Below are 16,720 nucleotides of genomic sequence, written 5' to 3'. Positions count from 1 at the left end.
TTTATGTAGTCTTAGATGATGTTTTAATTCCTTGGCAAATCAGATCCTCAGCATTCACCACTTGGCTGAACACATTATTGAAAACTAGAAGATTAGATAGTTGGATTCCACTAGGTGGTGCCATGTGAAAACATTTTGCATAGGAAGCTCTGAATCTGTTCAGAGACTTCCTTAAGACATCACTGATGAAACTCTTTATAATGGCTAGTTCTAATGCTGCCTTCCTTGCTCACAAATGTTCAAAGCCAAGCTGTGCATTTTAATTTTAATTTATATTTTGTGCACAATGTGGGGGACAATAATATTTCCTTATTACATGGCACACTGTTAGGACTGGCCTTAGGAAATGTGGTATATTATGGGAGTGGGGACACAATGCTTGTAGTGGAACTGGAAAAGTTTCTAGAGAGAGAAGATGCAATACAGAATGAGGTTTCTACTTTCTAGCAGGAAGTTTGCTCCTTTTCTTGTGTGGATTGCATTATCCACACTGACCCCCGCAAGGTTTTCTCCTTCTTCAAGTGCAGACAGACAGAGGACACTCACACATCTTGTGTGTCGGGAATGGACATTCAACGCTTGAAAAGAGCTCTGAGCAGCTAAATCCACGCACAATGTTCCTGGCTGCCCTAGCTGTCTGGAGCAACCATATCTATTGTTTCTATTTCATAAAACACGAAGAAAAGAGAAGGGAAAGACAAAGGAGTCTCATAGCTTTAAAATAATAAGTTTAGGCTAAACATGAGGAAGAATTTCCCCAGCTGTAAGAATTGTTTGGTAGTGGTCGTTCTCTGCCTTGTGCAGTGATGGGCTCTTCTTATCTAGAAGTTTTCAAATAGAAGCTGGAGAGCCATCTATCAGGGATGCTGCAGCAATTTCCTGCAGTGAGCAGGGGACTGGAAAAGGGCATAGCGAGACCCCTGGGAGCCCAGGGACAAAATCTTCATAGGGAGCTTCCCTCTATCGCGCACACGAAGTGCACATGCCCCCAAGCCACACCCCTTGCATCTGACATCAGATGTAAGGAGCGAGGCAACAAACATCTCTCCCCTGCCTCCCTTGCCCCACCACCCCTGCCTTTACCCCACCGCCGTTTATCTTTGCCCCCCGTGACAGTGGCAGGTGCTGTGGCTGGGCTGGGCCTCTCCTCTCCGGCCGGCATGCCTCTCTCTATCTCTTTCACTGGCCAGCCGAACTGCGTGCGTGCACAGTCCGACTATTGACGTTGCATGCCCATGACATTACGGGCATGCAACTTCCACAGTCAGAACTGCGCAAGCGCACAGTTTGGCCAGCTGGCAAGAGAGAGAGAGGCACGCCGGCCAGCCACAGAGGAGAGGCCCAGCCCGGCCACATCACCCACCGCATGTGGGCTAAGATAAGAAGCGGCAGCGGGGCAAGGGCAGGGGTGGTCCGGTCTGGTATGCTTGAGGACATTTGTCCCTGTTTGTCCAATGGGCTGGACTGGAATGGAAGACCTCCAAGGAGCCTTTCTACTCTAAAACTCTATGATTCTTAATTCCCAACTGGTTTCCTGTTGTAGGCATCTTCTGACAGTTCACTTATTTTGAAGGGAAAAAAGCTGGAAACAGCTGCAGAGCCAGTTGTGGCATTAAGCAACTAAACCCTGCCCATAGAAAGAAGACTGCTATGACATTCCTAAGGTGATTCAGGGATTCCTATTCATATTCCAGGTATGAGTTGGATCGCCATGCATGAATGCTGAATAAACTCCCATTGTCTGAGCAGTTGCTTCGTATCTTGAAAGCAGGAGGAAACCCATGCTCTGACTGAACAATGAGGAAGGAGAAGTTCCTGATGAGAATTCCTATCCCATCCGGGGTTCTTCAGGTATCAACATTCTTGGTTGTAGGAGGGTACCCAAAAGACCAACATTATTCAGCATGGAGAAAGAGATTTCATGCACGTAGTTTGGTTTGTTGCTAATTTAGGTATCTGTTCCTGTCACTCAGTCTTCAGTTTTGCCATTGTTTACTACGCAGTTAAATATCTTTGAATTCAAATTAAAGCTGCAGATGAAAGAGAACTCCAAAAACATGACGCTTTTTTAAAAGAGCAAAGGTCAATATCCCCAGTGGAAACATTATGAAAGAATGTGAATGGTGAAGGTAGTGACTTCTTAAAGGATCATGGTAGGTTGTTATTGCTACTATGAAGATTTATACACCAAATATTTATAGATGAATATTTATATAACACTTTTTAACTAAAGGCCCCAAAGTGGTTTACATAGATATGCATAAATAAACAAAATGGCTCCCTGCCCTCAAAGGGCTCACAATCTAAAAAAGGAACATAAGAAAGGCACTGGAGGGATGGATCGGGCCAGTTACTCTCCCCCTGTTAAATAAAGAGAACCACCACTTTAAAAAGAAAGGTGCCTCTTTGCTCAGTTAACAGGGGATTATTAACCACAAGAAGAATAACTGAAAAAGAGAAATGAACTCAGCTTTGAATATTCAAGCACTGGTTTCCTATGGGCCAAACTAGATGTGATGTTAGATGTATCAATGTCTAATTATAGGTTTAATATTTTTGTAATACAGGAAATATTACAGCAAAAATATATCTCTAATGAGGGGGGGGGGGCGGATTCTGGATTGGGACCATGGTTTGTAGGTAAGCAGTGTTTAACCCTTTGCTTACACAACATTTCCCCACTAAAAATCACTCCCAAAGCTACAATGGCTCCTTTATAGCAAATGGTACCTTTAGGAGAGCATAACAACTTTGGAGAGGTAAATATTTTCAATGGTAGAGCAGCACAAAGGTAAGGAGTTAAACACTTGCTCCATTTGTACCACAGTCTCAATCTGGATCATGCTCCTATATGAACTTTATTTTGTCTGACACATCTAGTTTGGTCCCAAGAATTCATTTATTTCTCTTTCATTTTCATTCCTATGAGGTTGTTTACATGGATTTCCCAAGCTACTTTTTGTTGTTTTACTGATCATAACAGAAAATAATGATACATCTAATACTGCAGCCAGAGAAAGACATGGAGCAATGTATTTACTGAGCTCACGTGAATAAACATTTTCAACTCTGCAGAGGTTTGCTGTGTAAACACTTTTAATTCACATGTGAAACCTAAAGTCAATGTGGCATCATGTTTAAATTATTAATTTTAGTTTGCAAATATTTATAAAAGAGTGCCTTTTAGTATAATTCACAGTTACTGCCTGTTTACCCAGAAAGTAGTGAGAACAACATGCTTGCCTCATTTATTCCTTCCTTTATACCTAGAAGACCAATGTTAATTGGGCTTCTTTCCCACTCAATAACTATAACTGTATTCCAGAAAAGTTATAGACCTGTTTTGTACTACATTAGAATCCAGATCTCTTTAAAGCTAGACTCATTTTGGTTTTACCAACATGGAATCACATTTCATCATCAGTGGACAATTATACCGTTCTTATTGAGATTGTGTACTATATTTCTAAGGGCCAAACCACAGCAAAGATTATAGGGGCTTTAACCATACTTCCCATCAGGGTCTCCATCCAGGTCAAGAGGCCCCACAGCTGAAATGTGCCAAAAGCTTTTACTGGTACCAATGGTAGCCTTTTCCTTCATAAATTGCAGCAGCAGGAGAGGAAGTACAGTTCTGGATTAGAATTACGGTGTGGGGTAGGATTTTAAAAAACTGACCCCAAACCATGGGGGCCTGATGTGGCTATTTCATAAAACTGAAGCATGACCATTATTATGCTGACCATTATTACTATGAAGGTCCACATTCAGATTGGCAGCATTTGAGGATGGTGAGCGGGGAAAAGGGACATTCAACCCTTTCCCTGAATACTGTGCTCCTCATAAAAATCATCCCCCAAATGTGAATTACTCTGTGAAGGAAAACATACAGGTACTATATAGCTGTAGCTACTTAATGGCACAGCAGGGAAATGACTTGACTAACAAGCCAGAGGTTGCCAGTTCGAATCCCTGCTGGTATGTTTCCCAGACTATGGGAAACACCTATATCGGGCAGCAGCGATATAGGAAGATGCTGAAAGGCATCATCTCACAGTGCGCGGGAGATGGCAATAGTAAACCCCTCCTGTATTCTACCGGAGACAAGCAGAGGGCTCTGTGGTCGCCAGGAATCAACACTGACTTGACGGCACATTTTACCTTTACTATATAGCTAACTGTATGCTTCTAGCTTCAACAGACAATACTCATCAGGAACATGGCACAGGGGAAAGATTTTGAACCCCTTCTCCCACAGTACTATTATCCCTTTCTGAATTAGGGTTCTCTAATCTATAATACAAATTTTAAAAACAGAGGCAATCCAACTTGGAGGGGACCTCCTGAGACATATGTAATTTGCTCCTAAGAACATAAGAAAAGCCCTGCTGGATCAGGCCCAAGGCCAATGTAGTCCAGTATTCTGCTTCACACAGTGCTCAACAGATGCCTCTGGGAAGCCCACAGGCAAGAACTGAGGGTATGCCCTAACATGCAAGGGCATGCCCTCCTAAAAGGAGTTGAATCCTAATGTAAGTTACTACTTACTTTAAAGCTTAAAGTAAGTTATTAGAAGACAGATTGTTGGGTTAATGTTTGGGCATAACAACAACAATAAGCAAGTACAGAGTGTTCAAAGCATTTCACATACATGATCTCAGTAATCTTTACAACTCCTCTGTAAGGTATGTCATTATTCTTAACCCCATAATGCAGAAGAGGGAGTGCAATTGAGACAGCATCATTTGCCTTAAGCCACCTCAGTGAGTTCTTGCCACCTGCCAAGAACTTGAACAACAACTTTCTGGTTCACAGCTAACTCTATTCACCATTATGGTGCACTAGCTTTCTGTGTTTCATCTTCCAACTGATTTTTGCCTGAAATCTACACAGACCAAGCAGGACAGAATTGTCAGCCATTTCTAAGTCCCATTGAAATTAACAGAACTTCAGTTAGTCACATCTAATTCATTGGTGTTTAGTCATGACTAATTTAGTCTGAATCTTGCCCACTGCTTCACTTCAGCTTAGCTCTACTTCCTGTACTGCCCTGATCTTGTGGCTAATGGCTTTATGTAGACAGCACTTTACGATCTTATCTATTAGCTTGACTTTGTATGATACTACATTTTCTTCCTCAGAGCCCTTGGCTTGTACCATCACTAGAGACCTTAGAGGTCAACAAAGTCTTTTGGCATTTGTGCACTTCCCTTACCTTAACAGATCCATTAAGCGATACAATGTAGAGATATTTGGAGGCATCTCCTATTTCACAGAGTAACCAATACAGTATTCTTAACAGAAATGCAAGAAGGGAGGCTATAGACACATTACTCGCCAAAGGTCACTCATGTGTTAGGATTGTAGAGCTAGGAAAATCACCCAGATTTCTGGATACCTGCTCAATCAAGGGCTCTCTCTGCTATGTTATTATGTATCAAGGTATTAAAGAAGAATTCCTTACAAACATGGGGGTTAAGTATTTAAAGCAGCTTTGTTCATTAAATCAGAGCATTTTGGAGGACTGTTATGCGCATTAGTTTGCAAATGTGTAATTCCTCTTCAGTCTCTCCTATCAGTCAGTGCTTGAATTTTCTCCATAGCATTTATATTCCCTGCAATAAATCTATCAGATCCATTTGGACATCTTCATGCATGAATGGCTTTGGTGCTCATTCCCAGCTTCACAACATCTCTGTTTGATTGATGTGTTCCAAGCAGATTGCCACCCCAAATTCAACCAACATACAGAAGCCAATAACTATAGATATAGTCAACAAGAACAGATGTGAATTGGCACAATCTTCTCACTGTTGGCCGCTGTGGATGGTGGGAGTAACCCTGGGAGTAACCACCAACTGAGTAACCACCAGCTGAGTAACCCTGTTTTAGGGAGTCCTTTGGAGAAGATCCATTCTTCCTAAGTCATCAAGGATCAAGTGTTACTGTGGGGAATGTCACAGCTGTAATTATGCATAGACTTGCTTAACATCCTGGGAGATGATGGGTTTCCGTCCCAATGCCTATATAAATGATGGCACTGTGAAACAGTAACATCCCATTCAGTAACACAACCCACAAGCAAGCAGGTGCTTGTCCTGATTCCATGAACAGCTAACTTGTCCCATAGAATCCCTTAAGTTAATCAATACAGGCTACATTTTGTTTGAAGTTTGGGTCCTGATTCAGTTAAAGAAGCTAACCCTGTTAACAAAAGCTATGGAAATCTGGGAGTGTCTGTCATATTTATGGCATCTCACATCAGGATGCCATCAGGACACATTGTCTGACAGCCAAATTTAATTATTTTATTTAAATTATTCACAAGTGGTCATCCTGACTAACTTATCCCATTAATTCAGTGGGACTACTCATGAGTAATTTAGTCTGGCTGCCAGCCTCTGATGGCAGTTCTATGATGTGACAGTCAATTTAGTGGCACATATCAAAGAAGAGCACAGGGGGCAAAAAGTAGTGTTTTCTGTATCTTGCCAACCCAGGGTTATAAGAAAGAAAGAAATGTTTTGAAACATAGATCAGAATGGCTTCCTTGTAACTATCCAGTCTCTGTGTTTCATGTTTGAGTGTGGACAGTAGGTAGGCATCACTTTTCCTTCCACAGTGTGTGCCACTTCTACTGAAATTGGACTCCTTTATTGTCATTAAAAGCTAAAGAACTCCAGAGTCCCACTAGTGCTTCAAAATTGCATCACTGTGCTTGCTTCATACATGCAGTTGGCAGCTGCCAGGAAGCTATGAGGAAACCAGCAAAGTACACACTTGGGAAGAGATCCTTGTAGCTGTAGGTGTTAGGGAAGAAACACAGAGAAGCCACATGCTTGTTTTTGCAGTAGCAGCAGCAGCCCTTATTCTGCAACACAAAAACCACAATTCTTTCAAGGCTGGAGAGAAGCAAAGCTTTTGGACAGAACACCAACAGCAGCATCAAGAGAGGTATGGCTTATAAAGAGGATGGAAACTAAGCTGGTTTTTAATAATAGTGCATATAAAAAGAGAATGGGTGACTCCCCAGTTCATTACCTCTCCAAGACTCTGCCTCTCCTGTCTCTCCTCATAGGCGGAAGTGTAGAAGGGCTCATAAGTAATTAGGTCTGGACGCTCAATGTCATAAATGGCCTTGACTTTGGGAATGGCTGCTAAATCCTTATAATCAAGGATCTCATTGTCTACTTTTGCCTGAAGGTCAAAGACAGAAGAGAAATTAACACACATAAATACACTTGTAGATTCTGTTGCATGCAACTCATGTTTGAGGGACTTTGCTTATGTAGTAGGTAGGGTAAAAGAAAAATCTGGCTTCCAATACATTAAAATGAAGCAATCAATATTTTCCTTTGGCTTTTATCATCTTAAACAGAGAGGAAGATTTTTGGTTTCCACTAAGACCTGAACTAAGCAATGCACCAGTCTGTTACATATTCTTAATCTGGCTTTGCCAATAACTCAATGGGTAATCTTTGAGAAGTAGCTTACTTATTTGGGGTTTCACTACCAGCAGAATACATCATATGTACACCCATTCCTGCCCAATAACTATCTCAGAGGTATGCTGATAAGAGTAGGGGCAGCACTCTGATGACAGAAAATATTGCAATTGTCTATTTCGTCATTACATAAATTTCCATTTTACACTTCCACAAGAACTTAAGACAGCTTACAACTATTTTTAAAAAAAAACACTTCAATAAATGTTCAATTTACAGACATATTAAAATATAATGCTACATATTCTAAAATTAACCCCTCCGAAGAGGAAAGAAGTTCAAGTTGAGTTCATAATATTGCACAGAGAATGGCTTCAACAAAAAGTCCTCCTAAATGAAAAAACCTGTGTCTGAAAAAATTATCAGCTCAAGAAGAAACTCCAGAACGATGGGACATATTTTGTGCCTCTCTCCTGGCACATAGGTGGCAACTGTAATAAGGCATCACTGGCCGAACATAAGAGGCTTGTACAAAGTGGTATCCTCTAAATATGGTGCAGCATATAGGATGGGGCCATCTCTCAGTTGCAGAGCACATGGTTTGCATATTTTATAAGGCTGCAAATTCATGCAAGAAAGCTGAGAGACCCGGCAGCCCCTAAGGGGTAAAAGACTGAACAAATAAAAAGGTCTTTAGTAGTTGTTTTTTTTAAGCAGCCACAGATATCAAAGAGCGAACACTCTCTGGGAGAGCATTCCAGAGTCTGGGGGCAACAACAAAGAAGACACTGTCCCACATGCACAACAATTTAGCCTCTCTCAATGTGAGCATACAGGACAAAGGCCCCACTGACAACCTTGTTAGGCAGGCAGAAACTCTTGGGATCAGTGTTCCCTCTTACAGAGATTCCCAGATGTTGTTGACTACAACTCCCATAATTCCCAAACAAAGGCCACTGTAGCTGGGGATGCTGGGAGTTGTAGTGAACAACATCTGGGAATTTCTGTTAGAGGGAACAGTGCTTGGGAGCAGGTAGTCCTTCAGGTATCCAGGGCCTAAACTGTAAAGGGCATTAAAGGTAATAACCAGTATCTTGAATTGGATCCAGAAACAACTTGGCAGTTGGTGCAGCTCTTTCAAAATAGGGGTAATATGCTCCAATCAAGCAGTTACAGATAGAACCCTCACAGCTGCATTCTGCACCAACTGAATAAATGTCCAGATATTCTTCAAGGGAAGCCCCACGTAAAGCGTATTTATTAAAGCACAATAATAAATAAATAGTTAGAATGAAGTCATATTAGCTAGAATAATGACTAGTCTCAGTAAAAGGCAGCTCTTTCTATATTTATTAAATTATAGGCAGTATCTAGATTTTTTAGTCATGACTAAGCACCACTGAAATCAATGAAATTAATTTAGGTCCTACTAATTTCAATGGGAATTAATCATGACTTAGTTGGGATGCTACCCATTACAATTAGATCATTAAGCTAAGCAGAATGAAAATAAAGCTTCATTGAGTCACAAACAGAATTACTGATCACACATCAGCCTGTTTAGGACAACCTACAATAATTAAATTCATATACAACAAATCCATATACTTCATCCCTCCAGTGGCTGTTGCTGGTGTCTATCTTAAATTTCATTTTTAGATTGTGAGCCCTTTGGGGTCAGGCAGCCATTTTATTTTTTTATTTATATCTATGTAAACTACTTTGGGAACTTTTGTTGAAAAGTGTTATACAAGTATTCATCATATTTCATATTCATAATAAATTGTTTGCAGGTTGGCCAACAACCGTAAGCACAGTTCAGCTCTGCTGCCTGTTAACAACATACAGAACAATCTGGCAAAGTGCTTAAGGATTAATCCTGATGACAACAGAAGAACAATGTCATGGATGAGTTCAGAAGGCCATTTAAGGATCATATCACAATACACAGAAGAATGGAAAAGTTCTGTTCTTCCATTTCACACCTGATTTTGGTTTGTGTGGGAGGAGTATGGAATTAGATTGTTGGGATAACAGAAAACATTTTGGGGAAAGTCTGGATAAATGGGTGGAATGTTTGCAGAGAGTTACACTGTTACCGAAATATTAAAAGGAAGCTATCATTAAAAATATACTTTCTTTTTGTTTGATAGCAAATGCTTGCTAATGCTGGTTACTACATTATGCTACAAACTTGAATTAAATAATGCTACATCTTCCTGTTTAAGAATTTTCCAGTTCTAACCAAAATTAACTTGTGCGGTTGTAGCTTTTAAAAAAACCAAAGTTTTTTTTAAAAAAGAAGTGAATCATGCATGACTCAACATTTTAAAAGAGTGCGCTTAATACAAGGCATTTTAATTACTCCCTTGTGCACAGTAATAATACACAAAGCTTGCCTGGTGCTGCAGATTAGAGGCTACACCATGTAATGAAGAGTTAACTTTCCCAAAACTTGCCGAAGGCTGTGAATCCACCCATGTCAATGTGCTGGCTGCACTCCAGGGTATGCTCCATAGCTTGAAAATGTGCAAAGCCTACTTTAAGCATAGCCACAGCTGATGTAAACTGAAAAACCTCCACTGTTTCTACTGGATGCCAAATTAACACCCTTTTGTTTTGCTGTACAGTATAAATCAGGTTGTTTCTGTACTTGCATAGGTCCATGAGTTAGCTGCTAACAGTATAACATGGCAGTGCTGATACCAGCTGCAGACATGGAGCTTTCCCAGACAGCAGGCTTTACTGCGGGTTTACTACAAGGCTTACTGTGAATTTGGGACCTATTGGATATTCTGATGCAAAAAGTGGATGTTTTTACCCTGGACATAAATCGGGTTAGGCTCCAATACTCAGGAGAAAACCCAAATTGTATCTGATATGCTGCATGGACTTTGCATGAAATTTGGCCGATATGTGAACGCACACCCTCCATTCTGGTGGAGATGTGAACTAAAAGGCCTGTCTGGGAATGCTCATGGCTGCCAAGTAACTCAGGGCAGCATTAGCTATTTTTCATCCCCCACTGTTGCCTTTCATTTACCCTTACTATTACCCATTTAGGGGACATGGCTATATTACAAACATGTTCACAGTTTCCCCTAAAGAAACCTGGCAGCTCCTTGGTTTGACAGTTCTATACAGTGGGATCTTTCACCTACCCTCACAGAAGCCATAGGTCTTCTGGGAGCCAAGCCAGGGACTTATCCTTGAGGCATTGCATCTGTCTGGTAAACTATTGGATTCCTGGGGCTCAAGTAGCTTCACTGGCTCTTTGTCTTGCTCCACTCCTCCTGCAGAGAGTGATTACTGTCCTTTCCTGTTCCTATACAAACTTCCCCTTTCTGTTACCAGATTTTATTCATGTAACAAAGCACCTACTGGTTACAGCTCACAGAAAGACTGCCTTATCTCTGCCTTTTCCTGATTTCCTCTCTGGTCCTGCAAGCCTTCCCCGAATTCTTCAGTCCTAACATTTTCTTCTTTTCTTCCTGCATGTGCCTTTCTGGAATTAACCTATTATTTCATCTTGCGCCTATCTTGTAGGAAAAGGTCTGGGCCTATGGAGATCCAGAATCTTTCTCCCCTTGAGACAAAGTTGTCATCTCTGACTGAAACTATTCGAGATTTCTGCCCCCACCGACACCAATATTTTTCACAATAGGAAACTATTAAAATATCCAGGATTCCTTTCAACCTTACACTAGAGATCAATGCTGATTCCTGGAGACTCCAGATCAATGCCAGAAGTTTAGCAACCCTGTCTTGAGAGGCCCTGACCCCACGGGGAGACACTTACAAAACAAAACTGTAGCAAAACTACAGTCCCTTGGGTTCCTTGCACCACAGATGACTTAACATCAATTCTATAGTGTAAAAGTAAGTTAAGCTTATTATTTCTGACAGGGTTTGCATTCAGCTATTATTATTTTTAACATCCAAAGCAAAGATTTTTAAAAGGTCTAAATAAATATATCAGTTCATTTTATAAATAGTGCTTAATGATAGGGATGTGTGGACCGCTCCAGCAGTCTGGTCCGGGGGCGAACCGAACCCCACCCGTTTCCATTGGACCGGAACCAGACCGCTGGGTCCGGTCTGGCTGGTCTGCAATTTTTTAAAAAAATTAAATTATTTTTTAATTACCTTTAGCTTTAAAACAATTTAATTTTTTAAAAGCAACAACAAAAAATTCATGGACCAGACCCGGGGGGGGGTTCGATGGGGGGCTGGACCGAACCGGGCCAGACGGTTCCATGCACACCCCTACTTGATGATAATAAGGAAAAGCACTCTGATTATGTGAAAGCACCTTTATTTCAATAAACACTCCTGGAATGGAGGTGGCTGTGCTTGCCCCCTGTCCTCTACTGGTGCTGCACATGAACAGCACGTGTAGGAAGCATATATGTTTTCCTCCAGCATATTCTCTTGCTGAAAGGGAGGAGACTGGATATGATGATTGGGCAACACAACCTGGGCCTACATTTATCCCTGGAGGCAGCTGGGTGACAGGAAGAGGAAGCTCCTGGTGCAAATGGATGAGGACCAAGATGGACTGCATGAATTGTCAGATAACCAACAGACACGCTGGTTCTATTCTCATGATCCCTAATATTGATTAGAATTGTCATTGCACACTTTACAAAATGTTCTCACAGTTTTAACAATATAGAGGAATAAATTCTTAATAGCTTTTAACATCTTTTTTTAACCTACTGTATAAGGTAGGTTATAAAGACCTTCCCAAGTCTTTTCATTTGCATTTCTTTTATGAAGCATCCTCTCAAGTAGTAATGTTTTATTTAGCAGGGGGAGAGTAACTGGCCGTATTCACCCCGAGCACAGTACCTCCAGTGACTGTTGCTGGTGTCTATCTTAGGTTTCTTTTAGATTGTGAGCCCTTTGGAGACAGGGATCCATCTTATTTCTTTATTATTTCTCTGTGTAAACTGCCCTGAGCCATTTCTGGGAGGGCGGTATAGAAATAGAATGAATGAATGAATGAATGAATGAATGAATGAATGAATGAATGAAGTCGTGCTTTTTATTACATATTATTTATCACAATCCTTTCTGTGTAAAGTTGCCAGGTTGACGTATTTAAATGTTTTGAGGGCTTCAGAGCTGTTTAAGTAACAGGCACCACCTTCTTTAAATAAAGATCCAGCAACCCCACTTTCATGTATTACAATAACTACTTCACTCTCCAAACATTTTTTTGAAAAGTCGATCACTACTGCCCTGATCATGGTTAAAGAATATACATAAAGATGGTTAAAGAATGGTAAAGAGTAAATCTCACATAGGGATGTTATGGAATTCCACCACTATCTGGCTTCCAGTCTGAAAGCCTAGTTGCCAGTTGGGGTGGAAATATTCCAAGAATTAAACTAAAACCTACACTCCTGTTCCAGAAATAACCAGAGGCTTCCATCCTAGGTAAGGTATATATTAAATGTATCTTCCCCACTGTCTAAGAGGCCTCATGCTTATGGTTGCCAACTTGACTGGAGATTTTTCTCCAATGGCTGATATCCAGACTAATGCTCTGCCATAGCACAAGGTACGAAGGGCAATTTTTGCCAATCTCCTCTTCCTCTGAAGCTCACTATGCCTCCAGAATTATGGCCCTGAGGGTTGTGCAGCCTCCAAAGGGAAGGGGAGATCAGTGAAAGTAACCCTTCCCCAATCATGCAACAGCTCAGCTTTAGTCTAGATGTCAGTTACTATTGTACCAATGCAGTGCTTGTCTGGATGTCAAGCAGCATTCTTCCCAATATTTTTCACATTATCAAGCCATAATTCACCATCTCCCAAGGTTGAGAGGGAGAGTGCCTTACCCTTCATCTTGTGCAATCGTCAAGTTGCACAAGACCCCTGTCCTTCATGCCTGATGGATTTGACATTTGTTACACTGAATTTGAAAGATAAAAGTTAGCAAACCCACTAGTAAATATGTGAAGGGCAAATGCAAATCTCTAAACAGACAGTGGATTCTTGCTGGGAAGCCACAGCCAATCGGGACTATGGGGTGTGTATTCCCATATGGTTAGAGATACGTCTGCCTTTCCCATGTTACACATTTATTGTAGGAACTCAAGCTGGAAAGAGCTGGGTATTTGTTTCTGAAAACTCTGGTACAAATCTCTGCACACAAACTTGGTGACATGTCCCATGCACTCTCACACAGCTATGCTAATCCTTTCTTCTTCAGAGGATAGAATGAACACCTTCAGTTCTAATTTTTCTTAAGGACTGGAATATTGTTGGCAAAACCTAAACATTAATAATTGCCAAAGTACAATCTTAAGGGCTCTGCAAGGGCTTTGCACATTCCTAGTGAGAGTGTGATCCTAAAGCATCTTAATCTCATTGGTGACTTAGAAAATCTCAGCCGTTAGTTCTTTTGATTGCATGATAAGCAATAAATAAGGGTAACGCAAAATTATGCTTACATAGATTGAATGCCCTGGTGAGCCAGGTATACTGGATCCAGGCCTGGAATAAATACTTTCTGAGGATGTTCTTGTGGGCTGTTAAAAAAATAAGAAAGAGTTAATCTGTAAGAGACTGACTGGACTATACAGCCTGCTTGAAACACAGAAAGCTACATTCATTTTCAAACCACCCAGTCAAAACGTGTAATGAAAACTAAAATTTTCATCAAAAACCTGTGATGCAAGCAGGGTTATTTTGTTTTGTGGACAGTAAAGGGTTATTCTCTAGGGCATACATAGCCAACAAGGATGAATACAAAACACCAAATCATCAGAACAGCATCCTTGTATATTCGCGTGGGTTTGTTGTTGCTTCCCAGCTATGCAAGTAATACTGAGGCCATAGCTCACTGGAGGAGCACATGCTTTGCATGCAGAAGGTCCTATTTTCAATCTCTGATATCCAAGTAGAATTGAAAAAGGTCCCTGGAGAACCACTTCTAGATGGACCAATGGTCTGACTCTACATAAGGCAGTTTCATATGGTGTTGCTGAGCTAGATGGTCCCAGGTCAATAGTCTGACCTCATGTAAAACCATTCCAATGGTTATGCTTGGGCTCCAGAAACTGCCTGTGACAGTGCATGTGTTACCAATATTATCCTACATTGTTCTTTTTTGTGAATCATGAAAGAGTGACACATTTTGCCTATCATGAAAGACTGACTCCTTGGATGTTCTTCAACTACATGTTCTTCTTTAAGAACTGAATGAAACCACTTCCATGCATATATCATTAACTTTGCCACATAACAGACTTGAATATTTCTGCTTCCAGAGTACTAATCCCTATGGGATGCATCTACAGTCACTGAAAAAATGCTAGCTTTGCTGAATTTAGTTGTTGGCTGCCTGGATCCTGAGAGGTGGGATCAAAATATATAACATTCATAAAACAAACACATTCATAACATGCTTATCCTGCATTGGTTCTTGTCAGTGGTGTGTGGTGGGGCCTAGTGAAAGCTCAACCAACTCAAATATGTGATCAGAAGTGCAATCAATCATTGCACTTAGAACTGCCTAGAATGGCCTTGCTGTAAAGTAGAAATGGCTACAATTATGAAGCCTAAGATCTATACTGTGGTTGAAAGCTACATATCCAATTCTGCCACATCTCCTACTAGTATCCATCCCTTCCCCTCCCCACAAGAACCTCCCACTGCCATAGTTCATTTCTTCCTCTTTACTACAGTGGTAGCTCTGTTTTGTACCTCATATGGTGAAGTGGTTAAGATAATATCCTAGAACAGGGGTAGGGAACCTTGGTTCTCCAGCTATTGCTGAACGACAACTCCTAGCACCCTACCTGTAATTTACTGTGACTGGAGATGATCTGAGTTATAGTTCAGCAACAGCTGGAGAGCCAGGGTTGCCTACCTCTGTGCTATAAGCTCCAGGCTCAAATGATATTCCCCTTAGGGAATGGGGCTGCTTTGGGAAGAGCACCTGCATGCAGAAGTTTCCACGTTCCCTCCCTGGCATTCTCCAGATAAGAATGAGAGAGACTCCTGCATGCAAACTTGAAGAAAACACTGCCAATCTGTGTAGACGATACTGAGGTAGATGGACCAATGGTCTGACTTGGTATAAGGCAGCTTCCTATGCTCCTATGAACAGTCCAAGTCTATGTATGTTTACTTGGAAGCACATTCCATTGTATTCAATGGGGCTTGCTCCCAGGCAAAGTAAGAACTGTAGCCTTAGTTTATCCAATAACAAATCATGTTTAAGGAAAATGAAGGAGGAAGACTAATTTTGGTTTAACTGCTGTACAATTCATTATTTTTCCCTACTTTTTTCAGAGCAGCAAGCAATGTGAACCCTTAGCCTTGCTAAACAAATCATGCACAAAATGTTGAGAGCTTCTCGTTCAGCACAATAAAATTAAAATCATGGCAATATAATATTTTTAAAAATGAGTCCCAAATAAAAGGATCAACATGCATGAATATGATAAAAAAGAAATGCCAAACATCCAGCCGATTAAAACAGAGATGGAAACAAAGGATTTCTCTTCAAAGGAATTAGCATACCCCTCCCATCACAAAACGCATGCTCTGGGCATCCTAAAATAGGATGCAAAAAAGAGAAGGTCTCTAGACAACAAGGGCCTTTTTTACAGCCCTCCCAGCAAACAGGTGGTTTGCAGCTCCACTATGGCTCCAGTGTCATTTCTTGGCTGGGTTTTCTTCTTTTTTAGTGATTCAAGCCAATCGGGGATCAAGTAGGCAATACAATGACTTAAGAGCACCATGTAGGTGACAGCATTAGTTATGGCAAATGAACTTGGTTTATTCTCAGTTAAAATGGGTATGGTGAGCTTATATCCACACTACTAAGGCAACAGAGCTGCCCTGACAACAGAGCAGCTCATCTGAATGCACATCCAAATGCTGATGGTGTTCATCAACATTATATTACTTCCAATAGGATGCACAGCTGAAGTGGTATCCCCATCTAGATTGGCCTTGGCAATAGAAAACCATTCCATGCCCTTTCAAGACCTCCATCAAAAATCATTGAAAATGGGGCAGAGGATCCTCTATGCCTCTCATTCTGCCTTTTAAACTAATGCTATTTAGCAATTAAACTCTCGATGAACTTGTCCTCATCTCTCACTGGCTAGAGAACAGAGATTTCACACCAAAGGGCAACAAACAATGGGAATCGCAGACTTCACTCTGGAAATATTTGTGAAGAAAACAGCAAGGCTCATGGGGTTTCCTTAGCTTTTAGAAGAGTTTTTCTCTAATGGACCCTTCCGCCTTTCTGA

At 41.0% G+C, this 16,720-nt stretch overlaps 1 protein-coding gene across 17 annotated transcripts in view; it reads right to left on the bottom strand.

Moving 5' to 3' along the window:
• ABLIM1 (actin binding LIM protein 1) overlaps positions 1–16,720 on the bottom strand; it is a 325,523-nt gene that overhangs the window by 50,885 nt on the left and 257,918 nt on the right. For all 17 annotated transcript variants that reach the window (XM_053312321.1, XM_053312318.1, XM_053312316.1 and 14 more), the window contains 2 exons: positions 13,904–13,981; positions 7,042–7,197 (listed from right to left, as the gene is read on the bottom strand). In XM_053312321.1, the coding sequence (XP_053168296.1) occupies positions 7,042–7,197; positions 13,904–13,981 (234 nt within the window). The remainder of the gene's footprint in view (positions 1–7,041; positions 7,198–13,903; positions 13,982–16,720) is intronic.

This window comes from Hemicordylus capensis, chromosome 3 (genome assembly GCF_027244095.1).
Source record: "Hemicordylus capensis ecotype Gifberg chromosome 3, rHemCap1.1.pri, whole genome shotgun sequence".
Classification (NCBI taxonomy): Eukaryota; Metazoa; Chordata; class Lepidosauria; order Squamata; family Cordylidae; genus Hemicordylus; species Hemicordylus capensis.
This window is presented reverse-complemented; position numbering and strand designations above follow the sequence as displayed.